Source organism: Leptonychotes weddellii, chromosome 3 (genome assembly GCF_054177405.1).
Source record: "Leptonychotes weddellii isolate Sample4059 chromosome 3, ASM5417740v2, whole genome shotgun sequence".
NCBI classification, from domain to species: domain Eukaryota; kingdom Metazoa; phylum Chordata; class Mammalia; order Carnivora; family Phocidae; genus Leptonychotes; species Leptonychotes weddellii.
The window spans coordinates 112873622-112900577 of NC_138371.1; the positions used below are offsets into that span (position 1 = coordinate 112873622).

The 26956-nt window shown below is 33.2% G+C and overlaps 1 protein-coding gene across 10 annotated transcripts in view; it reads left to right on the forward strand.

The window, feature by feature from the left end:
- PDS5B (PDS5 cohesin associated factor B) overlaps positions 1-26956 on the forward strand; it is a 186688-nt gene that overhangs the window by 63862 nt on the left and 95870 nt on the right. For 9 of the 10 annotated variants that reach the window (XM_081814806.1, XM_081814810.1, XM_081814813.1 and 6 more), the window contains 7 exons: positions 6135-6261; positions 9207-9410; positions 12240-12326; positions 12427-12524; positions 13158-13284; positions 18820-18900; positions 22972-23112. In XM_081814806.1, the coding sequence (XP_081670932.1) occupies positions 6154-6261; positions 9207-9410; positions 12240-12326; positions 12427-12524; positions 13158-13284; positions 18820-18900; positions 22972-23112 (846 nt within the window). In that variant the 5' untranslated portion in view covers positions 6135-6153. Of the gene's footprint in view, positions 1-6120; positions 6262-9206; positions 9411-12239; positions 12327-12426; positions 12525-13157; positions 13285-18819; positions 18901-22971; positions 23113-26956 lie in introns of all 10 variants that reach the window. The other variant, XM_081814809.1, reaches the window with a different exon arrangement.

Consider the following 26956-nt stretch of genomic DNA (forward strand, 5'->3'; position numbering starts at 1 on the left):
CGGGGGGGGGGGCGGTATTAGAGTGTCTCAGAACTTGAAAAAATTTAAAAAACTTTTAAAAACTTTATTGAGCTATAATTTAATGTAGCATAAAATTAATACATTTTACCTATTTCAAGTGTACAATTCAGTGATTTTTAGGCAGATTTACTGAGATGTGCAGTCATCACCATAATTACAGTTAATCCTTCAATGGATTCGGGTGCCTGGGTGGCTCAGTCATTAAGCGTCTGCCTTCGGCTCAGGTCATGATCCCAGGGTCCTGGGATCCGGCCCTGCATCGGGCTCCCTACTCAGCGGGAAGCCTGCTTCTCCGTCTCCCACTTCCCCTGCTTGTGTTCCCTCTCTCGCTGTCAAATAAATAAATCTTAAAAAAAAAATCCTACAGTGGATTCTTTTTAGTTTTTTCATCTTGAGCTCTCTGCAGAGTCCAGTACTGTTGGCTACTCCCTGTCTTGAATTGAAACTTGGTGTACCCCCCTACTTTCTGATACGGCTTTTCTGCATCTTCTCCCTACCTCTTTGATCATTTTCAGATGGCTTTGCAAGCTCTTTTTTGTCTGTTTCTTAAAGACGTGTCTTCTCTTATCTCTTCTCACCTTACAAGACTTCCTGAATGCTCTCATCTGTGCCCCTGGTTTTAACTGTCATTGAGGATTCCCAAATCTGTCCCTAGCTCAGACATCTCTCTGGAAATCTAACTGCCCACTGGCCGCCACCATCGGCAGCAGCAGCAGCAGCAGCATCATCATCATTATTTTTCCTCCTCCTTCTCCCCCCCCCTTCTTTTTTCCCAGCAGATGGGGCAAAGCATTTTATTTCCCAGAGGGTACTTGAAAATCTTCTATTTTTTTTTTTAAGATTTTATTTATTTATTTGAGAGAGAGCGAGAGTGAGAGAGATCACAGAAGGAGAGGAAGATGGAGAAGCAGACTCCCCTCTGAGCAGGGAGCCCAATGCAGGAGGGCCCATCCTGGGACCCCAAGATCACGACCTGAGCCGAAGGCGGATGCTTAACCTAGTGAGCCACCCAGGCGCCCCAATCTTTTCTTTCTTTAAAATGGATTTATTGGGGTGCCTAGGTGGCTCAGTCTGTTAAGCTTCTGCCTTTGGCTCAGGGATCGAACCCCATATCAGGCTCCCTGCCTGGCAGGGAGCCTGCTTCTCCCTCTCCCTTTGCCCCCTCCCCCCGACTCATGCTCTCTTTCTGTCTCTTTGTCAAATAAATAAAATCTTTAAAAAAATAAAATGGATTTATTGAACTGTACCTGATACAGAGAAAAAAATGCATGCATATTATATGCAACACCTATAATACCATTACCACACAGCTGAGATAAACACAGTTATTACTTCTAAATGTTTCCTTGTGTCTCTTTGCTTTTTTTTTTGTAAGAACACACTTAACATGAAATCTACCCTCTTAACAAATTCGTAAGTGTACAACACTGTATCAACTGTAGGTGCTATGTTGTGTAGAACATCTCTAGAATTTAATCATATTTTCTAACTGTAACTACACCCATGGAATAACAACTCCATTTTTTCCTCTCATCTCCTGGCAAACACTATGTTATTTTCTGTATCTGTAAGTTTGACTTTTTTTTTTTTTTAAGATTTTATTTATTTATTTGACAGAGAGAGACAGCGAGAGAGGGAACACAAACAGAGGGAGTGGGAGAGGGAGAAGAGGCTTCCCGCTGTGAGCAGGGAGCCCGATGCAGGGCTCAATCCTGTGACTCTGGGATCATGACCCAAGCCAAAGGCAGATGCTTAACGACTGAGCCACCCAGGTGCCCCAAGTTTGACTATTTTAGATATCTCCTATAAATGGAATCATACAGTATTTGCCCTTCTGTGACTGACTTAATTCACTCAGCATAACGTCTTCCAGGTCCATCCATATTGTTGCAAATGGTAGGCTTTTCTTCCTTTTTAAGCCTGAATAATGTTCTGTTGTATGTATAAACCTTTTTTTCTTTATCCATTTTATCTATTGATGAGCATTTGGGTTCTTTCCATATTTTGGCTATTTTGAGTAATACTGCAGTGAAAAAGGGTGCAGATACCTCTTAGAGTTATTGATTTCCAATTTTTGGGGGTCTATACCCAGGATCAGGATTGCTGGATCATATGGTAGTTCTATATTTAATTTTTTTGAGGAACCTTCATACTGCTTTCCATAGTGGCTGCATCATTTTACAATCTCACCAAGAGTGTACAAGAATTCTTTGTTCTTCACATCTTTGTCAACACTTGTTAGCTTTTGTTTTTTTGATAATGGCCTTTCTTACAGGAGTGAAGTGATATCTTGTTCTTGATTTGCATTTCTCAGTGGTGAAAATAGGAAGTTTCCTTCTAAGATCAAGAACAAGACAAGGATACCCACTCTTGCCACTTCTATTCAACATGGTACTGAAGTCCTACCCAGAGCATTTAGGCAATAAAGTAAAGGCAAGAAATAAAAGGAATCCAAATTGGAAAGGAAGAAGTAAAATTCCCTGTTCACAGATGACATGATCTTATATGTAGAAAGCCCTTAAAGACCCTACAAAAAAATTTGTAGAACTAATAAATTCTGTTAAGTTGCAGGATACAAAATCAACATGCAAAAATCAGTTACTGTTTTTATATACTACCAGTGAACTATTTGAAAAGGAGATTAACAAAAGAATTTCTTCACAATAGTATCAAAAAGAAAAAAGTTACTTCACAATAAACTTTACCGAGGGAGTAAAAGACTTGTATACTGAAAACTGCAATATGTTGGTGAAAGAAATAAGACAAATAAATGGAAAGATATCCAGTGTTCATGGATTGGAAGACTTAATATTATTAAAATATTAGGCAATATTTGGAACTTTTTGTTTTGTTCTCTCTGATCTTTTCTTACTGATATGCCCTGCTGCTGTTTTCATATATTAAATTTCATGTATAAAACATGAAGGGTCTGTTTCTAGGCTAATATTTCCCATTAATCCTTTCTTTTTTTTTTTTTTTCCCTGCACCAGTAAGTACTACATCATCTAAATTACTTTAGCTTTATATATGGGTTTTAATATTTGAGAACAAATCCATTTACAGTGGTTTTCTTCAAGTATCTTGCTACTTTGGCCTTTTGAATTTATTTACATATCAATTTTTTAAAAATTTGCCATGTTTCAAAATCAAAACCTGGGCTTGATTGGGATTGTATTGACTACATAATCACTGGCAAGATCTGCTATCTTTATAGTATTTGAAACTTCCAATCCAGTCTGATATCTCCTTATTTATTTAGGTTTTCTTTGATTTCTGTCAGTAAAGCTTTATGATTTTCTCTGTAAAAGTACATCTTTTGTTAGATTAATTTATGCTCTTCTATGTAAATTGTATTTTTAAACTTCCTATTTGCTATTCATAGGAATACAGTTGATTGGTTTGCTTTTAAACCTTTTTATTTTGAAAGAATTATAGGTTTAAATTTGCAAAAATAGTACATAGAATTCAGTAACCCTTCACTCATCTTCTGCCAGTGGTGACATATTTTGTAACTGAAGTACAATATCAAGTAAGGAAATTGACATTGGTATAATGTTAATTAGATTACTGATTTTGATTTTACTCAGTTTTCTCAAGTTTTTGCACAATATTTTTCTCTCTCTGTCTCTGTCTCTGTGTAGTTCTGTATAGTTTGATCTTGTGTATAGATTCATGTCATTACCATCACAGTCAACATACAGAATTATAAAGGAATTCCGTAATGCTACCTCTTAGTCTCATCTTTGTACCCTAGCAACCACTAATCTGTTCTCCATGTTTATAGTTTTGTCATTTTAAGAATGTTACATTAATGAAACCATATAGCATGTAGCCTTTTGAGATTGGCTATTTCAATAAGCATAATGGCAGTAAGTTATTGAATGTATCAGTAAGTCAGTTTTTTTATTGCTGAGTAGTAGTTCATTGTGTGGATCTATCAGAGTTTGTTTAACCATTCATTCATTGAAGGGCTTTGGATTGCTTCTGGTTGTGGGGTATATGAATAAAGCTCTTACAAATATTCTTGTACAGATTTGCATGAACACAGGCTTTCATTTCTTGGGAAGAATTCCCAAGAGTGCAGTTGCTGATTTGTATGGTAAGTGCATGTTCAGTTTTATGAGGAACTGCCAGATTATTTTCAACTATGGTTGTACTAGTCTACATTTCCACCAGCAGTGTCTAGATTCAGTTTCTTCACATCCTTGTCTATATTTGATGTTATTGCTATTTTCTATTTTAGCCATTCTAATAGTATATGAGATCTCATTGTGGTTTTAATTTGTGTTTTCCTAATGATTAATGGTGTTGAACATTTTTTCATATGCTTATTTGCCATTTGAATTTCCTCTTCAAATGTCTGTTCATGTCTTTTGCCCATTTTGTAATTGGATTGTTTAGTGTCTGCATGGTATATTTTTTCATCCTTTTACTTTCAGCATCTCATATCCATATATTTTCTTTGTTTTTTGTAAGCTGTTTATAGTGAAATTTTAAAATCTAGGTTTTTTAACCTGATCATGTATATCATATATGTATAGTGTAAAGTGCATAGTATGTGCTAAACAATGTTGGAAGTGCTATATATATTTACTTATAGCTTCCAACTTTTGTTTGGCTAATTTGTCTGTATTTTCATCCTATTCTTGAAAATTATATTCCTTGGATGTAAACTTTAGCTTTGCAATTATATTCTTTTCCCACATTGAGGATGACATTTTGCTGTCTTCTGGCTTATATTGTGCTGACTTACTAGTTTATAAATACTGTTCCTTTCAAAGTAATGTGACTGCTTTAATGTTTTGTTTGTTTTCTACAGTTCTTCGTATTGAGTTTAATTCTGTTTGGCTTCTTGAATTTTATGCTGTTCTACTGAGATAGGGGCCTGTGCCTTCATTTGTCTTTTGGTACTCCCATGAATCATAAGTTAAACTTCTTTGTCCTTTCTTCTTCTTTATATCCTTTTGATTTCTCTTCCAGTTCACTAGTTCTACTAGCTTTTTCTAATCTGCTAATAAACTTGTCCACGGAGTTTTTAATTTCAGTTTTTGCATTTTTGTTTTAGAAGTTTGACTTTTTGTTCTACTTTGCTCTCTATAATTATTTCTTGAGTTATTTTAGACTTTTATTTCTTTAAAACAATAAAATAGTAGTTTTGTAATCTGTTTGAGAATTGTAATATACTTCACATATGTGTCCTGTCTTGGTGCCTGGTATTTCTGCAGATTTTTGCATACAGTGTCATGTGTCCTTAGGTGCTTGATTATTTTTGACTTGATAATGCTCATTGTCCTAGAAACCTCATGGTGGGGATTCTTTGAGGTGTAGAATTTTACTTATATTTGGTGCTTTGTGGTACTACCAGTCAGGGGTCACTGCATTTATGTGTTGAGGTTCTCTGGACAATTTAGGTGATGTGAACCATAGCCAGTGTGCAGGCCCATGGCAAAAACTAATTAGCTGAATCTGTTATTATGTTGCTCTGCTTAGTACCAAGGCAACTTTCTCTGCTGTTTCCTGTGGCTGTTGATGGGGGCATGGGTGCACGTTGATTTCTGGCTTATCTTTGTGGGTGTTATCTTTTTGGAGACAGAGTAGTATTGTGCACTGATGTCAGGAAGGTCTCTTATTTGATGTTCTGTCTTGCCAGGTTAAGAGTTACCTCTGTCCCCCTTGCCTCATAAGACCGCCAGAACTGAATTCTAGATTTGTCAGGGTTGGCAAATGTCCTCAGGATATAAATGGATATAATGTTCAGTGCTCTGTTTATCTCTCTGGATTCCTGTATGCTCTTTTATTTGGGACAAGTAATTTGTGGTGCTTTAAAAAATAAGCTTATTTTGGATTTTTTTCTATTATTTATAGTTTTTGTAGTTGGAGGGTTAGTGCAAATAACCCAACTTACCATTAGTAGAAATGGAAGTGAAAATACAATTGAAAAAAATTGGGGAAATGCTTAATAAAATGTTTTTCATTAATTAAATAAGTGAATAACTATAAATTAGGAAGTAGTTATAAATTATTTGGTTGGGGGGACAGTTACTTTTCATGTTTATTATTAATTTTGTTTATGCCTATTTTTTTGTTTGCTTCTAACAGTTTTCTTGTTTTAGGGGTAAAAATATTTCCATCATGGCTCACTCAAAGACAAGAACCAATGATGGAAAAATTACTTATCCTCCTGGTGTCAAGGAAATCTCAGACAAAATATCTAAAGAGGAGATGGTGAGACGGTTAAAGGTGAGTAGAATTGTGTTATGTTTTGGGACATCTGGGTGGGGGGTTACCTGTGGAAATCACATAGGGCTATATTTTGTTAGGGCACCTTAAAAAAGCAAATGAAAGCTAAAAATGGCAGGGAAAGGATTGAGGAGAGCAGAAGTACATACAAAACTGGAGGGTTTCCTTAGCTACTGTTAATGGGAGAACAACTGGAAAGGTGAAGCTTAGATTTTCTAGGGCCTCCTATACTTGGGTATAAAGAATAAATCTGTAGTACTCTTATATTCATTTTGTCTGTATAAAGTCCTTTGTTCTGTATCTCATTGATTTTACAAAAACAATCATTTTAATCTAAGAAAGGAAGTTTTAAGTCTTTGTACTGAGCACTCAGGCTGTATTTTACTTGCAAGTTATTTTGGAGTAGGTTAAAGAGCTTTACTTTCAGCTTTTCTCTCTGCTTCTGATACGCAGCAATGAATCAAGATTAATGGTGACCTTCCATAGATGAGGTGGTCTCTGTATGGCTAGAATCTCTTTATATGTGTTTGAACAATATTTTACCTTTTCTTCAGGGCAGTGATAGTCCCTGTGATTGTAAAATGGTTAAAGGAGCAGAGTGGCCAAGCAGAATGCTAAGCTGATTTATCAGTTAGTTGAGATGTTCTTTATTTTTGAGCATTTTTCCCCTTCTAAATTATATCTACCTAGACATTTATGTTGCTTGATACATTATTATTTGTCTCTATTTCAAGACTGGAAAACCTGCATTAATTAATCATTGAAGACCCCGGAGCCTTAAAGCAAAGTACTGTTTTATAGCTGTTGCTGCATGGTTTATTTTTATTAGAAGAAAAGGACTCTAATACTCATAAATTTCATATAAAGTCTTAGTTTTGTGCATATAGTATTAGAATGTCAGATATCAGATTTTTTTTATTCAAAGGAAAAGACATCTTTGAGCAGATTAAAATTACTGATATGTGCTAGTTAGGAAGTTGTGTATATTTTGTTAAAAATAGTGAAGCTACAAATCCTTTGTATGTGACACTTTTCATTTTCTCTGTATCAAATTCTCTTGACCTTGTTGAATTTTTAGAGAAGTGAATACTTTATTTCCTCAGATTAGTTTATATTTTAGCAAATATAGGTAAACATCTCTGTTGTTTGCTACGAAACTGTTAAACACAGAAGCTATACTTATAAGTTGATTAGCATTTCCTATCTTTTAGAGATGTTATTTCCTCAGACATCTTCTTTAATAGATGACTTATACATGAGCAGTTGAGTTTAATAACACCATTTGAGTTGTAGACAGTTTTGAGGAATTCTTATTATCTAGCCCTTGCGTAAACTTTGTTGTTAGTTTTGGTGGAATGATTTCCACAGTGTTCACATTTAGTGTTTGTAATATGTTTTCATTATTTTTTAGACATTTATGCCCAGCAGTAATCTAGTTAATATAGTTTTTTTCATTTATTTTCCTAATTTACACTTACCCACTATTTTTAGCAACCTTCTTAGAGAAATATAAAAAGGATTTAATGTGGGCTGACAGTAATTTTTGATATGTACAATTACAGGAGTAAGTTTTATAAATTAAAAGTTTGTTAATATATAAGGTGTCATTATTTATTATATAATTTCTAGAGTTTCCTATAATATTCTATTCAAAATATACTGAACCTCTCTTTTGTGAACAGAGTCTAGAAAAAGAAATGGTTTCCTGCATGTAGGTCTTTTTTTTTTTTTCTCCTTTGCCTCTTTTCATGATATGCCTAAGCCATCAAACATATATCTTAAGAGACTAAAATTTAAAAGTTAGGAGAGTAGTCCTGGACCTTGTACCCTTAAACTAACTATATAGTACCAGACTGGAAGGATTAGTTTACAGTTGGTTCTGGCATCTGGTATAGTAGAACTGAGGGTCTGCCCTGTGAGGAACACTGTTCCCCAGCAAGGCATTGGAGAACTTATTACTCAGAAATCTAACTCTGTAGCAGAGTAGAAATCCTTGTATTTTTCAAGGACCAAGTCATAGATACTGATAGTTGGTGGCCAGTCCTATTTGTTGATTAGTATTTGCAGCACCACCTAGTGGATGCCAGATGGTCACCTTTCCATTAGAGTTTTATTTAAATGTGTGTTCCTGTCAAGTTAGGCAATTAAAAGTCTCATTTGAGGTAAGAATAGTATGACTCAGGGTTCATTGTGACAACTAATACTGAAATTAGAAAAAGCTCTTTATAGAATTCAACTAGTACCATTCCTCACCATTTTTATTTCTGTCCTACTACTTTTATGTAAATGTTTTTGCAAAAGGAACCATTTCCTATAGGTTCTTTCTGCTTACTCCATACGTGCCATTGAGTCCTACTAATAAAATGTCCATGTCATGTTCTCTTTTACTGTGGCACAAGAAATATTTTGTTGGATGCTATGGTAGTCACTTTGTGGTAGCTTTTTAACGTTTAGGAATACATCTTCATCATCCTTAAATCTGTTTATTCTTTTTTAGCTGAATGTATAAATCCATGTATCTGGAGTGGTTTATGGGTCACATGGAAAAATAAATTGTTTTCTTCTTTTCCTAGGTTTTTTCTTTAGAAGTATAATAAAAGGAGTAGGTATATTATAAAAAGGGGTTGCTCTTTTTAAGAAGGACATAATCCTTGTAGTCCATTTGTAAAAGTGAGACCAGAAACTCCATGCAAGGCTAGTTTTAAACTTTTTATCTGGTTAGCAGGTATGATGGGTACATGAAAAGTATTTTAATCTTTTAAAGAAAAATTATTTTTTTTGTAGTTTTACAAGGATCTTGCTCTCTCAGATACTTTCAAGGGAAAAATGAAAGTACTGTGTATTATTTATTTGGAAGTTAATCTTTGCAATTAATATGGTTGTTATTTCAAATGACTATTTTTGCATGAAGGATTTCATTATTTCATTATTTTGATTTTGAATAGATGGTTGTGAAAACTTTCATGGATATGGACCAGGACTCTGAAGAAGAAAAGGAGCTTTATTTAAACCTAGCTTTACATCTTGCTTCAGATTTTTTCCTCAAGCATCCTGACAAAGATGTTCGCTTACTGGTAGCCTGCTGCCTTGCTGATATTTTCAGGATTTATGCTCCTGAAGCTCCTTACACATCCCCTGATAAACTAAAGGCAAGTACTGATTTAAAGAACTTCCAAGAAATACTTTCATTTATCTTTCTAACTAAAATGGGACTTAAAGTATTTAGATAATTTCTTGGTATTCTTTGACATTGACTGCAGCAATCTTTTGTTAAACAACTTTTTTTTTTTTTTTAAAGAACTCCCCCACTCCTCATTTAGTACTTACTTTTGTAAAACAATTTTTGATCTTTAGGATAAGAAGTAGATTAGTGCAGTGTATTCTATACTTTTTATATTATATTATCATTAGTTCTATTTCAGAAACACTTGGTGGGGGGGATACTTCCTTTTCCCTTTTGAACATCTATACTGAAGACCATATTCATTATGTAAAACATAGTATGTAGTATAAGCCTGAATTTATACTATATGAATCCTAATGTGTGTGTGTGATATGAATTGTTTGGAAGAAAATACAGTGAACAAAATTTTAATGAAAAGGTAGAAAAGACACCTAGTACTTGGTTAAAGTAGTTGTAAGTAAAGCCATATGAATGGAAAATCTTTAAAAGATGAAAAAAGGGGAATAGCATGATTAATTCAGCTGCTTGAAAGTGTGAAATTACTAGAGCTGTACAAAAAATATTGAATAAAATAGGTTTAGTAATAAAAGATAATTGTGGGGGTCCAGGGTGGCTCAAGTCAGCTAAGCGTCTGCCTTCAGCTCAGGTCATGATCCCTGGGTCCTGGGATCTAGCCCAGTGTCCAGCTCCTTGCTCAGCGGGGAATCAGCTTCTCCCTCTCCCTCTCTCTCTGCCCCTCCCCCTCGCTTGTGCTCTCTCTCTCTCACTTTCTCTCAAATAAAATCTTTTAAAAAAAAGAGATAATTGTGGAAATTGTGGGTTAGAGAATGAGTCTATAGGAAGATTATTAATACCAGTGTGGAGAAAATGATAGCAATTCAGGTTTATTTCATTTAACAGGTATTGATGTTAATTATGTGTTAGGAACTGGGTTTACAGTGGTGAAAAAGAGTCCTGATATGATTCCTGATAATTGGGAGTGAGGAACCTGCTCATTTGATCAAATCTGCCAAAATTCTAGCGTGGAATGCCCAAACTGGTTTGGGCATGATTGTTTAATATTTTAATTGGTAGAGAATCTCAGGATAGTGACAGTATTTGTCACTTGAAGGTAGAATTGAAATGTAGAATTTAAGAATGGTCAGAGGTTTAAGTAGATAACGTGAGCTGAGGTGTGGAGTTGTGTACCCAGGTATATATTTTGCTTTCTAATTATAAACCTCTAATTTGGAAATGGCCTGTGGGGCTCTTCCTTACTAATGTCTTGTTCCTTACTAATGTCATTCTGATGAAGAGGAAGGTCTAATTATTTAAGAGTGCTGCTACAGGTTTCTTCTGCCTCTCCTGTGTTTCTCAGTTTGCATAATCATTGACTTATCTCAGGACTTTGGGATAATAAAAAGCCCTCCTAAACGAATACCTACACATCTGTTCTATTTATAACAGGACAGTTTATAAGAAGAATATTGAGCTGTGATTAAATTAGAGTATTTTGGGATTATTCCATAGCTGAAAAGTTTAAGTATCTTACTTATTCTGGTCAGAATTTTTGGTCTTCTTTAAATGCGTCTTTTCTTTTTCACTATTGATTAGCATAAAATTTGTATTTTTCTTTGCAGTGGCAGTAATAGAAAACTGTGACACTTTGCTCATATTTCCACTGTAAATTTATCATTATCAGAAAACTCTTTTTATACACTTGGCTTCATGGGTAGGTCAGTGATTGTTGGAAAGGTTATAAATGAGTGACTGTTGTCTGTCTCTAGGTAGTCATTGTGGCACTTGGTTTTCTTTTAGTCACACTAGGAGGATTTATTCACAAAAGATGTATTTTGTACAGTACTACTGTCAAAGTGACCATTTTTGAAGGATATAATTTCCATAGTATTTTCTTGAAAAGCTACTCATTAACTGCATATTTTTCTCTTTTAAAAATATTCTTGTTTATCATTTTACTTATAAGGAAAACATTTTTTCTCTTTTCTTTTTATTTATTTAATATTATTTATATTTATTGATTAGCATGATTCCTTTGCAGAATTAGCTTTTATAATTACCCTTTTCCAAAATTTTAAGAACATCCTCCCCATAAAAATTGCCTTAAGGGACATTGAACCTATCTCTATCCAGGTACAAAAGGAAGATGTAGTAAAAAATCAAAAGCCAACAGATGGAAATAGATTGAGAAATGGTGGGAAAAAACAAGTAACTTTAATGATTAGGTAGGAAGCTTGAAAGTTAACTTCTACAGGTCTTTTTAAAATTTCTAAGTTTCTGTGATCTGTTGTCTTTTCACTTGGTGATTTATTTTGGAATTCTAAGTTTCCTATACTGTGTTTTTGCTGTATAATTACCTATGTAGTGCTATTCCAGCAAACCTAATTAGCTCTCAGTTCCATTATTCGTATAACCTTTGTTATTAGTATGTAATACTAATACTAGTAACATCATAGATAAAACCTTTGTTATACTGATAATGGGATAAATTTTGGTTTACTAGTTTCCAGTTCTAGTTTTTTAACTTGCTTTAAGATGAAGTGTTTCATTCTCTAAGATCATGGTAAACTATTTACTATTTTCCTGTGAAGGGTAATAAGATATTTAGTGTTTTCATATGAGAGGGTTTTATATGATAAGGTTCTTTTAAGAAGTTCCAGCCAAATACAGTTTTCCCCCTGGTTTTTAAATTTATCATGGTGGATACACATGAGTGCTGAATTAGCTTTAGGAAGTTAGTGAATATTTTCATTTAGCATTCATAATCTAAATAATACTTTGTCTCTCTTTTTTGAAGGATATATTTATGTTTATAACAAGGCAGTTGAAGGGGCTAGAAGATACAAAAAGCCCACAATTCAATAGGTATTTTTACTTACTTGAGGTAAGCAATATATCTTATGGTGACATTTTAAATTGGTTTTTGTGCTTGTATGTTTTTACTAATTAAAGTATTTACCTTTCTTTTTTTTGCTTATTTTTAGAACATTGCTTGGGTCAAGTCATATAACATATGCTTTGAGTTGGAAGATAGCAATGAAATTTTTACCCAGTTATACAGAACATTATTTTCAGTTATAAAGTAAGTTTATTTTATTAGGCATGTAACTTTTTTTTAATATAAAGAATTTAGAACTTATAGTTGAATATGTATAAACTATGTTTGTTATGATGAATATTTGGAAGGCTAAGAGTTGTAACTTAAGAACTCATTAACATTATTTTTTAGAGATGTTTTAAAAATGAATAGAACTAAATCAGTTTTGTATTGTAAGGTATATACAAGAGTGGCATAAGGCAATCTATAGCCAATATAAAAATATTTTTTGGATTATACTTTTATCTTTTATTTAAATATTACTCTCTGATTCATGTAAATAGTTGAGTTTTTTGGTGTATTCTTTAATATCTATTAGAATTAACTTCAAAGCAATTTGATTTTCTGAACTTAAGGTAAAACTAAAGATGACATTTGATTTAATTACTTCTGATTGTGAGACTGGTTAAAATTAGGGAAAAGTAATCCAGGAAATGTAGTTTAAAAATATATTTTTGATACCACCGTAAGATTTGGGAGAGAGGGAAACTTTAAAGAATATATGGAATTTGATTTAATTAATATTTTAATATCATGTTTTATAAAGTAGTGTTTGTCAACACCATGTTATGAGTAAATCCTGTACACTTTAAATAAAATATCTATTTTGAATTTCAGCAATGGTCACAATCAGAAAGTTCACATGCACATGGTAGACCTCATGAGTTCTATTATTTGTGAAGGCGATACAGTATCTCAGGAGCTTTTGGATACAGTTTTGGTAAATCTGGTACCTGCCCATAAGGTAAGTAGCAATATATACTGAAATATGTCTAAAGCCCGTTAATATTAAGGTGAAGAGTTTGTGCTTATGTTCTGAATATAATTTTTCCTGCTTCAGCCTTAGTTTTGGAGGATCTGTTTTAATTGATTAATATTAATATTAGTCATGTTTAATGTTTAATGAAACATGTTACACTTATAGTTACTAATTAAATTAAATAGATGTAGTTTATATGATAAAATATCTGTAATAACTCAGTTTTGTATAGGATATGTTTCAGGAGTGATAGCTACTTAGAAGCTATCACATAACTTTATATATCAGGAGATGCGAAAACCAGTTAGAGCCTTAAGTGAAAGACAGCAGTAGTGTAGGTGGAGAGGAGGGGTGAAATTAAAAGGGAAGTCTTTACTAATTTGTAGACAAAGGATATGTTGATGACAGTGTTTCTTCCCTGGGTGGTGTTAATCAAGATGTATGTTTGTGTGTCATGTTCCTTGAAAATGATTAACTCTCCAGTAAACAGTTGGAAATAATGGTTCTTCTGTGAAAGAGAGCAGAGAGAGAGGTTAAAGAGAGGGACCAGACACCAGTATAAAGATCTGTGCAAACTGAAGACCTTTTTGGCAAGGTATAATCTAAGTTTTATAGGTATATGACATTCACACAAATAGTGCTTCAATGGAAATGACCTCATAATTTAATATTTCCAGACTCTTAAAATAGTCCATCAATGCTGAAAATCAGATACTGCAAATAGACTTAAAAATTCAGATAATACATTAGATAAAAATAATAAATACTCTTAAAAGAATTTAAGATAACATGTGCTTAAAGGGATCAAAGACATAAAAATAAGAGTTAAAAACATGATAGCTAGATATATGAAAGGAGAAGTTTAGGAAAAAGGTAAAAATGAGAAATGGTCATTGAAATTAAGATCCCTGTAGGATTATAAAAGATATTTAGAGAACTGGGACACAGATCAGAGGAAATTACACAGATAAAGTGAGATAAAGTAAACATAAAAGATACTGAGACATGAAATATAGAATGAAAAGGACCAGTATATTTAGTAGTGATTTCAGAACACAAAGTAGAAAGTGGAGAAGAAATGTTTAAATAGGAATTTGCTTAATATATTCCAGAACTGTTGAAAAGCATGGATTTATGGTTTAAGTAGCATAAGTGTCGTGAGAGGAATAAATAAAAATAAATCCCAGTCCAGGAACATCCTGGAGAAGTTGTAGAACACCAAACCAGAGATAATCTGTAAAGCACCCAGAGGGAAAAGGCATAGCTCTCACCAAGGAATAATGATTAAACTGATTGCTCACTTCTCAGTGGCAAGGATAGATGCCAGAAGATAATGGAACTATATTTCCAAAATGCTAAGAAAAAATAATTGTGCATTTGTGTGTATATGTGTGTGGTTGCCTATCCAGTTTGAGTGAAATTAAGACATTATTCACTTGTCAAGATTCTTCATGAAAGAACTACTATGTGAGTACTGTAGAATGATGGAAATTGAATTAATAGAAGCAAGGAAGAAGAAATAATGGTGAACAAAAAAAATAAGAACTGATCTATAAAAAAATAGTAGCAGTAATAATTATAATGATTAATTAAAGAGATTAACAAAATGGTCCTGAACTCCTGGATGCAAATAATGTATAAGATTGACTGGCTTAATGGAGTTAATGAGTGATCTAATCTTGGTGGTGATCAGGAGTATAGAGCTATTGATTAACTTCTAACTTGAAATGAAGTATTCATATTAAAATTTTCAGGATTATAGTAAAAGGAATTACAATAAATATAAATGGTCTAAATTTACTACTTAAAACAGATTGTCAGATTTGATTGAAAATAATCCAGCTGTTCAATAAGAGATAAGAACAAAATACTGTTACAAAAAGGTTGAGAGCTTTTAAAAGGATGGAAAAAAGACTTGCCAGGAATGTACTAACCGAAAGAAAACTGAAGCGGCTTGTATTGATATTAGATGTAATCGTCTTTACTGGGTAAAGAAGGAATTTATAGAAGGATAAATGGCTTAGTTTTCAGGAAGGTATTCAAACTTGAATGTACATAGGCTGGAAATATATAAACTATAAATTGAAAGAATTATAAGGAGAAAACACTCACAACTTGGTGGGCCATTTTAAATCACTTCTCCCAGTGATTATAAATTAAGTAGATCAGTAGTTTATAAAAAGCATATTGAGGATTTGAAACAAAAACAAGTTTATAGCAACCATAATTTATCAAAATAATAAGTCATAATGGCGATTATAAAATATTTAGAAATGAGAATTAAAATGATACATATTAAAACTTGTGGGATACAACTTAAAATGTTTTTTAAGTCTAATTTTATTAGCTAAGTGTCCAAGAAGTTATAAAAATATCAGAATATACAGAGTATGTAAGGAAGAAAAGAAGGAAATACAGAAATCAATGAAATAGAAAATATAGTGACGGGTACTTGGGTGGCTCAGTTGGTTAAGCATGTACCTTCAGCTCAGGTCATGATCTTGGAGTCCTGGGATTGAGTCCCGCATTGGGCTCCCTGCTCAGCAGGGAGTCTGCTTCTTTGTCCCTCCCCTGGCTCATGCTCTCTCTCTCTCTCTCAAAAAAATAAAATTAAAAAAAAGAAAATATAGTGACATTTCACAAAACCTCAAAGCTGGCCATTTGAAAAATGTATTAAATAAGCAAATCCTTGGCAAGTTGAATCAGGAAAAAGGAGATCTCAGTGTCAATATACAGTTTTAGAATGAAATGGGAACAGCAGCCATTAAAAAAATAAAAAGATAATCCCATGAAGAATATTTTATGGTAAATATTTGGAATTAGGTAAAATAAATTCCTAGAAAATATAACTTCCCAAATTTGTCTTGAGAGAAAAATCTTGAATAACATTTAACCAGCAAAAGAAATCTAATTGGTTTTAAAAACCATATTCATAAAGTGAACAAAATCCCTTCCTCCCAAACAACAGTAGCAACCTAAATGGAAGCAACAGCAGCAGAACACAAACCTACCACAAAAGAACTTAAACTGAGTCAGGAGATTACCTACTAATCATTTGAGTAGCATTACAATCTTTATATCAATCAGACTTTTCCAAATTATAGAAAAGGAAGAAATGCTCCACAGTTCACCTTATAAGTGGAATATAATCTTCATAGGGAAACTAGACAAAACTAAGCAAGCAAGAAGAATCATAGGCTAATTTAATCTAAAGTTATAATCACATAAATTCAACATGAAATAATAACGTTTGGAATGGTATAAACTAATATTGATAATGAGCAAATTGGCTTTATTTTAGGAATATAAGGATGGGTTAACATTAGAAAATGTTTACCATAGACAAAGATATTTATGTAACTTAACAGATCAAAGAAAAAATATCAATAGATGTAGAAAAAGACCATGTGATAAAATTCAGTATAATTTATGATAAAACCTCTTAGCAGATTTGAAATAGAAAGGAACTTCCATAAAATGATAAGGATATGTATGATACTGTACTTAATGGTGAAATGCTGAAGCTTTTTTTTTTTTTAAGTTTAGTAACACTTCTACTCAGGGAAAAGGCAACATTGCCATTCTAATTAGCATTAAAGGTCTTAAGTTAGTGGAATAAAATGAGATAAAAGATAAAAGGATCAGAAAGAAGAAATAAACTGAAATTATTTGTAGTTAATATGACTGCAGAAAACACAAAACCGTATACAGATAAGTTACTAGAACAAATAAGCAAATTTTGCAAGGTTGCTAGATATAAGTTCAATATATGAAAAGCTGTTGGTATAATTTAATAAATTTGTAGCTTTAACAAAGACTTGAGCTGCTTAGAAATTTCACAAAAATGTGCAACTTTATGTTAAATCATATATTTGACAAAATGTAAAGAATTAAATATGCTGCGTGATTTGTTATATTTATGGGATGGGAAACTCAGTATCATAATGATGCCAGATTTCTGCATAGGAATAGATAATCCAATCAAAAGAGAAAGTCTGAACATGTGTGGGTGATTTGACAAACTGATTTTAAAATTCACATTGAAGAGCAAATGGCCAGTAATAGCTAACCATTTTTGGAGAGGAATAGAAAGTGGGGACTGTTTCCATATATCCCTTTGACTATAATCAGGCAGTAATAGACAAAGGGACATATAGAAGTAATGGAGAATTTACAAGTGGCTCCATAGTTATATAGAAACTTGAGAGTGTGGATATTATAGGTCACTGCAGGGAATAACAGACTATTTAATGACTTGTTTTAGGACAATCAAATATCCATATGGGAAATAATGTTATTTTACACCATACATAAAAATAAATTACAGGTAGAATAAAGTTCTAAATCTGAAAAACAAATCTTTAAATTTTTATTTGAAAATATAAAGCAACATCTAAATCTCATTGTGGAGGAGAATTTCTTAAGAAAGATACAGCGAGCACAAGCCAAATAGGAAAATATTGATATATTTGATTACATTAAGTCTAGAAACTTCTCTATCTCTAAAATACCATAAACTTCTGAAAAGACAAATACAGACTAAGATATGTTATACATAAAATTGACAAAGTTTTAGTGTGTAGAATTTATAGAATAAATAAATAAGGACAAAAAAGCCCATATGAAAAATGGTAGAGGTGGAATTTACAGAAAATTATTTCTTGTATGCCCAAAGAAGCATGTATAAGACATACAATTTAATGTCTGTGAATAGGAGAATGAGAAAATAAGCTGTAGTGTATTATATGGTAAAATACTAAACAGCAATTACAAATGAAATAATTCAATAGAAGCATCAATGCAGGTAAATCTAAAAATATGCTAAATGTGAGTTTCAGGATATCTACAGTGTACCTGTTTTCTGTAATGTTTTTAAATTGGAATAGCAATTCTCTTTTAGATCTTTGGTCTTGATTGTTTTTGTCATCATCAGAATCTCTTAGAAACATTTTCTTAAGATTTTTTTTCTTGTATCTTTTTTCTTTTCATATTTTACTGTTTGTTGTTTCTTATTGTATCATTGACCTTATCTATGCTCTGAGATGTGCTTGAGTAAATCTGTCCCATACCTACCCCAAACTCTTGTTTTTCCCCACCTGTGGGCCCTCCGTTCTTGTTCACATTAGAACCCAGTTCATTCTCTTAGGATGTTTTGGTTCTTCTGGACCTGGGGTAAAACAGCCTGTATTTGTACTAAGCTGAACTGATTTGACTTCGGGACTAGGTTTAGAATGACTGTCTCCTCTTTTATCTAGTAAACATTTATTGGTCTTTTCTATGGTTTACCTTATGCTGTGAATGAGATAGGAAGAAAATGTAATTATCCTTTCCTGGAAGGGATCTTATGATGTAGGTAGACCAGTTAGTCTTAAAAGAAGAAAAGTGGCTTTGCCTTCTCCTTTGTTCTAATTGAGTTTAGTTTTCTCATTCATATACTCAGGAGTAGCTTTTGGAATACAGGTAATATTTTGTTTTTCATAGTTAGAGATACGTAATATAGATATTGTTTATGTTTTTCAGAATTTAAACAAGCAAGCATATGATTTGGCAAAGGCTTTACTGAAGAGGACAGCTCAAGCTATTGAACCATATATTACCAATGTAAGTCTTTTTCGTAATTGGTTGTCAGAAGGATTAGCCAACATTTTAAAGATAGCTAGAAGCAAAATTTTGGCAGGTAGTACATACTTTTAAATTTTGTATTGTTTTAATTATTAAATAATATATTTTCTTTCTCCTTATTTAAAATTATTCTTATTTATTATTATATGGAAGGTTAGCTCTCTTGTTTGTTCATTCATTTGCTTCTTTCAAACTGCCTAAGAACTAAAATAGGTCTTATTTTGGTTAGCAAGATACACTGCTTGTTTCTAGTGTTACAAATAAGCTAAATGTAATTAGATAAAACATATGGAACTTCTCATTATTCAGGGAAGTTACAGCTTTTTGGAGATTAAATTGATTTATACAAGAAGTAGATATGAATTAATATCAAGACTCTAAAGTTGAAGGCGAGTATGAATGGTAGCAATTTGGTGACAGTTGTCTATCTTGCTGTCCCTGGGGTAGATTTCATGTACATCAACCTTTTCTAAAAAAGGGGAAGAATTGCGATGATGTGAGCCCTTTCAATATCATTCCAAATCTGCTTATTTACCATTCACCATCTTTTAGCTATTTTCAGAAGAAATGTATTTTAGCTGATAGGTACACTGATAAAAGCTTATTTTAAGTTTTATTTTCTCTCCACCCATAGTTCTGTTGAGTTGCACAACTCTAGAGGGCACCATTCACATGGAATGTATTCACATGAATGGTGCCTCCTGGAACAAATCTAGAACACAGTGTTAATGTTGGCCTCTGGAATTATGTAGCTACTTACTTTACACTTTCACGCACCTTCAAATATGTAAAGGATGTTAATCTGTCTCTTGAAAAAAAGTGAGAAACAAAGTCATGTATAATCACGTATTTAATTTTCCTGAAGTTTATTGACGGAGCATGTTTCCTGTAGTATATAAAAAATAAAGTCAATATATAAAATACATCATGAAAAGATGTGCTTTGAAAAAGTAACAAACTTTATAGAACAGTATCTTGGTAAATGCCAGTTTTTGTTTCTGGCTTATGACCTTAAATAATTCTAAACACATGATGATTTGGAAAAATGTATTTGATTTGTAAGGAAATTGTTTTGGAGGATGAACTTTCAGAAGCTGGACAAATTGTGTAATCTATTTTAATGGCTCCAAATTGTCAGGGAATTCTAAATAATGATTTCTGCAAGTTTTGTGAATCTTGGTTATTGGCCAGAATAAATTGGTTGGATTGAGTGGGTTGAGTTTTTTTCATTATTGACCTAATGGCTTTTGAAGTGTGTAGACCCCAGACATAAGCATTCTGTGTGTGATTAATTAGCCTTCCCTTTTCCTTTGCTTCAAGTGCATCTGAATGACTATCTCCATGGCCCATTAGATACACTAGGTGAGCTCCTCCTGGTGGTCACTTACTTAAATTGGTATTGCCAAGCCAGATGTTTTTTAGGGGAATACTTAAATTTTTTTGATGCCGTTTTTTCTGGGGGGGGGGGTGGGGAACAAAAAAAACAAAACAAAAAAGAAATAACACTATACCATGTCAGTATGTTTTCTAGAATTGGGGAAAGAAATATTTGGATAATAAAAGAAAAAAAGGTCCAAGATAGAATAATGGTATTTGTTGGAGCTAGGTGATTAGCTAGATTTCATTACACTATTCTCTCAACATATGTTTATGTTTGAAAATACATATAATTAGAGCTAAAAGAAAAAGGACCAGAGAAATATTTTTAGCCATCTCAGGTGTTTACATTTCCCTGTCACTAAAGCTTATGTTAATTGCCTGTTCTTAGTTCTTGCCTGCAGAAGTAGAACTGCCTCTCCATATTTTCTTGTGGTATCTTTATCGGAAGTTGAGGGGTGAGAGGCACAAGATTAGAATGGTCCGAGCACACTTCCAATTGTATATTCCCAGTACTTTGTCCATTGTTTGATCTCTTGTTTTCTTGTTCCTTGCTTTATTTGATGGTTAGCTAAGAAGTCATTAAGAGTTGCTTTTTTCCCCTCTTTTGTTCCCTTATACATCTTTTTTTTTCCTACCTCAAATTTTGATCTAGTGAACTTAATTGTCTTATAGTATAAAATGAATTACAATATTAAAATATTCTCAGCTTAAAAAATATTTTCAGCTTTTTTGAATTTGTACATATAGTAGCCATTATTCATTTGTCTTTCTAGTAGAGAATTAGCAAGCAAAAGTATAGGTAGGATACTGAGGTAATAATAACCACATTTCTATCTCTTTTTTACTTATTTTTTTTCACTATCAGGGATATGATATAGACACATGCAAGTTTGTTCTTTATAGTGATTCTTACGTATTTAGGACTTAAATCACTGTGGTGATTATTTTAGATTATTATCTTAGGTTATTATAGAGTATTGAAGATAAAATTTGTTCTCACTTGACAAGAAACTAAAAAGTATATGTATTTTTTGAAAAGATCAAATTATCAGAAACAAAAAATATTTAGTGACATATCAAAAAATTTTCTGAATGAATCACTTCTTGGTAATTTTATTTTTCATCGGAACTTTTTTTTTTTTGAGAGAGAGTGTGCACGCGTGTGAGCAAGCAGGTGGGGAAGGGCAGAGAGAGAATCTTAAGCAGGCTCCACAATGTGGGGCTCGATCTCATGACCTGAGACAAAATCAGGAGTCGGGACACTGAACCGACTGAGCCACATAGGCGCCCCAGCAATAAAGTATTTTTTAATTACTGTATGTATATGGTTTTTTTTAAAGACATGATGCTATGGTACACTTAATAGACTACAGCATTTTTTTTTTTTAATTTTCAAATGTGGTTTCCCCAGACTGATAAAGAGGACAATTACATCATGTGACAAGGTGACGAGATTGGAAAGGATTATTGTGGTCTTGTTAAGGAAAGGTTAGATTTACTATTTTTAAACAGAAAATTTATGAATGGAAACAAAGTCATTTTATTTTGAGTCTGAATGAGAATTTAGCCTTTGATGTCATTAAATTCTTTTCCTACGACATTGATAAACAAGGACAACAAACAGGTGAAGAAAGAATAGTAGAATAGAATTTGGTCTTTTCGCCCCTTCATGGCTAGGTAGTTTGTACAGGTTCATAGACATAAGAAACTTCATTTAAGAATAATCTAAGAGTTAAAGCAAGCAGAAAAGACATAGAAATGTGAAATATTTGACTTTGTACTTTCCATATAGTAAGCCAGGTTGTATTAACTGTTACTGAGAGGAGAGATCAGGGCTTATGTGGTGTAAAAAATTCTTAAACTACTTCTTCAAGGAGGCAGAAGATATTGTTGAGAATATGTGGCATATGCTCTGGGTTAACTTTTTATGAATTTGGAAGACTTTACATAGAAAGGAACTGGACCATTATGCCATGTATCTTTACCAGTTTTAGTAGTAATATGGTAGATGATCTGAATGTGGAAACTAGTTATAGCTGGTTTCTTATAGAAACAAAATTGTTCAAATTTGGATTTTCTGTGTGTGCGTGTGTGTATGCTTTTAATTGGATTTTAATTAGTGCTGTAAACTTTGTACATATGTACACACTGTTTATCAGAATATAAAAGAAGACAAGGATTAGAAAGAGGTTGTTTTACATTATAAATGTAAAATTACATATTTTAAAAATGGAATCAGCCCCTTCTATGAAGGTGCAAGATTTTGTCTTTAATGCTGTTGTCTCCCATAAAAGGTGAACAAGATGTGATCCCTTGACTTTAAGAAATTTATATAGTAGGGAAATTAAGACATGTACACAAATATAACCATATTACAGGATAAAATATAGTAAGTACCATAATGGAAAAAAAAGTGCATTTGATAGAGTGTTGATTGATAAGCTAATTGATAAGTTAGTACAAATTATCTTTTATTGTATATGAGGTGAATTTCATGCGCAAGGTAAACTAGTCTGTAGTTGTTTTCCACTTACTGTTAAAAATGTTTTGATAACCTTAGTTTGACTTTGTGTAGAATAATGATGAATTTAATTTAATGATAATTAAGATTTTAGAAAATTCATTTTATCTATGGCATTTCTATTAATGATAAATCTTCTTTCTCAAAAGTTTTTTAATCAGGTTCTGATGCTTGGGAAAACATCTATCAGCGATTTGTCAGAGCATGTCTTTGACTTAATTTTGGAGCTCTATAATATTGATAGTCATTTGCTGCTCTCAGTTTTACCCCAACTTGAATTTAAACTAAAGGTAACTATTTTAAAAATATTATGATTCTGTCAACCAGATTAGCAAAGAGCATTATTTGTTGCTTTCTAATTCTTATGGTAGTTTTAGCTGAATGCTACAGATGAAGTGGTGTATTACTGTTACTTATTTACATGTTTGTACCTTACCTCTTTGTTTATCTGCAATGCCTGGCATGGTGCCTAGCAGATAGTAGCCACTTTTTAATGATGGTATTTTCCTTCAGATAATTTCCAGATAAATTCTAGATTGTGACTAACTTTTGAGGTCTAGCTTCTTTTCAAGGCACAGTTTATAGTGGTTCCCAAGACCCCTTGATTAGGCCATAAAAATGGTTTAGGGTCTGTTACCCACATGTGAAATATTTTCCCTATGTGTATATTATCTTATGCCTATGTTGAAAGCTCTGTTACTTTTCACATAGTTCTCTGGAATCTTTTGGTGGCATGTTCCTATTGCCTTGAGATTAAATTATGCCATAAAATTGAGTTTCATTTGTAGATTTGGGGAATACTCTTTGCTCTTTCAGATTATTACAGGAAGATTTAAAAAAGCTGGTTATAATTAATCATCTTAGATGAAACCTGATGTAACACCCAGAGAAATTCTTAAATGATTTCCATTTTATATTTCTTGTTTGTAAAAATTTTATTTGTCTCTTTCAAAACAAGAAAATAAACAATCTGTATTTGTAGTGTGAATACCCCACAAAACTAGCAAGTGATTATTCTCGTTTTATTCTGGGGTGTATTTCTCAAGTGAACCACTTGATTCACTGGCCTGCCTGACCCATATTTTCCCATGTAGTTAGCAATTTTGATGAGGCAGAAGGCAGTCATACTTTTAATTTTTTTATTGGTCTGATTTTTTTTTGTTTGTTTTTTAAAGATTTTATTTATTTATTTGACAGAGAGGTAGAGAGCACAAGTAGGCAGAGCAGCAGGCAGAGGGAGAGGGAGAAGCAGGCTCCCCACTGAGCAAGGAGCCTGATGCCCGGGGCTCCATCCCAGGATCCTGAGATGACCTGAGCCGAAGGCAGACGCTTAACCGACTGAGTCACCCAGGCGCCCCGGTCTGATTTTCTTTAATAAAAATAGTGAATACTGTAAGAAATATAAAAGTAAGGAATTATCATCCCTGTTTTCAGCAAGTTTAACATCTAGCATAGAAGAGGAAAAAAATTCAGATTTAATAAGCCAGATATTGTGTGCTAAAAGATAAAGAACAACATGACAAAGGAAACATATAGAAACATATAGTTAGGAAGTTGCTGGGTGAATTTGTGGAATTCTTTGTGGAACACAATTTTATAGTGGCATAAAGTAAGTTTAAATCATCCCTGGCTGCACATTAGAATCTTCACCTGTGGAGCCTTAGTAAACAAACAGATGTCCGGGCATTAAACCAGAGGAGTTGTTTTGATCAGAATTTTTGGCAGTAGAATCCAGTTCAGTTTTTGTGTTTGTGTTTTGTTTTGTTTTGTTTTTTGGTTTTTTTTAGAACTTTAGAGGTCATTTTTTAGATTGTTTATTTTTCTTTTTGTAATAGCTTTATTCAGATATTCACATACCATAAAAATCACCCATTTAAAGTATACAGTTCATTATTTTTTAACATATTCACAGAGTCATGCAACTGTCATGACAATTAATTTTAGAACATTTTTATCATCCCCCAAAAGAAATCTTATACCCTTTAGTGGTGACCTTCCATTCCCCCAGGATCCCCAGCTCAAGACAATCACTAATTTACTTTCTTTCCCTATAGATTACCTATTCTAGACATTTTTATAAATGGGACCATAGCATATGTAGTCTTTTGTGACTGCAATCTTTAACTTAGCATAAAGTTTTCATGGTTCTTCCATGTTGCAGTTTGTGTCAGTAATTCATTCTTTTTTATTGCTAAATCATATTTCATTGTATGGATATACCATATTTTATCAGTTGATGGACATTTATGTTGTTTCCACCCTTTGCTATTATAAATAATGCTGCTATGTATTATGAATAGTGCTATTATGAATAGTCATGGACAGATTTTTTTTTAATTTAAATTCAATTAATTAACATATAATGTATTATTGGTTTCAGAGGTAGAGGTCAGTGATTCATCAGTCTTCTATAATACCCAGTGCTCATTACATCACATGCTCTCCTTAATGTCCATCACCCTGTTACCCCATCCCTCCAGCTCCCTCCCCTCCAGCAACCCGCAGTTTGTTTCCTATGATTAAGAGTCTTTTATAGTTTGTCTCCCTCTCTGGTTTCATCTTGTTTTATTTTTTCCTCTTTTGGGAGAAGATATTGGCAAATGACATATCAGATAAAGGGCTAGTACCCAAAATCTATAAAGAACTTACCAAACTCAGCACCCAAAGAACAAATAATCTAAGAAATGGGCAAAAGACATTTCTCCGAAGAACACATCCAAATGGCCAACAGACACATGAAAAAATGCTCAACATTACTTGGCATCAGGGAAATACAAATCAAAACCACGATGAGATACCATCTCACACCAGTCAGAATGGCTAAAATTAACAAGTCCGGAAACAACAGATGTTGGCGAGGATGCGGAGAAAGGGGACCCTTCCTACGCTGTTGATGGGAATGTAAGCTGGTGCAGCCACTCTGGAAAGCAGTATGGAGGTTCCTCAAAAAGTTGAAAATAGAGCTACCCTACAACCCAGCAATTGCCCTACTGGGTACTTACCCCAAAGATACAAATGTAGTGATCTGAAGGGGCACCTGCACCCCAATGTTTATAGCAGCAGTGTCTACAATAGCCAAACTATGGAAAGAGCCCAGATGTCCATCAAAAGATGAATGGATAAAGATGATGTGGTATATATACACAGTGGAATAGTACTCAGCCATCAAAAAAATGAAATCTTGCCATTTGCAATGACGTTGATAGAACTAAGAGGGTATTATGCTAAGTGACATAAGTCAGAGAAAAAAAGTATCATATGTACTAACTGATATGTGGAATTTAAGAAACAAAACAGAGGATCATAGGAGAAGAGAGGAAAAAATAAAACCAGATGAAACCAGAGAGGGAGACAAACCACAAGAGACTCTTAATCATGGGAAACAAACCTGTTTTACTATTATTTTTATTTTTTCCTCCAAATTTTTATTTAAATTCTAGGTAACATATAGTGTAATACTGGTTTCAGGAGTAGAATTTAGTGATTCATCATTTAGATACAATATCCAGTGCTCATAATAACAAGTGCCCTCCTTAATACCCATCCCCCATCTAGCCCATCCCCCACCCATCTTCCTCCATTAACCCTCAGTTTGTTCTGTCATTAAGAGTTTCTTATGGTTTGCTTCCCTCTCTCTCTTTTTTTTCTCCTTTCCGTATGTTCATCTGTTTTATTTCTTAAATTTCAGATATGAGTGAAACCATATGGTATTTGTCTTTCTCTGACTTATTTCCCTTAGCATAATACACTCTGCTCCATTCACATCATTGCATTTGTCAAGGTTTCATTCTTTTTGATGACTGGGTAATATTCCTGTGTGTGTGTGTGTGTGTGTGTGTGTGTGTGTACACACATACCACATTTAGAGGTTATTCTGATGTGCCCCCAGGGTTGAAAAGTACTTATTTAGAGGAATAATGAGAGAAATAATAGAGATGAGTTAGGTCATATTATGGGAGCTCTTAATGCTAGGCTGAGGCATTGGTTTAAAAAAAAAAAAAAGGTGTACAGTGTCTTCATAGCACTTTTGAGTATCGGTGTTTTTTGATATGGTCATATTTTATGTTCAGGTGTAGTATTGTGGCTGGCTCAGTCATTTAACCATTGTGTCATTTGTTGGAGGTACCAAAATCA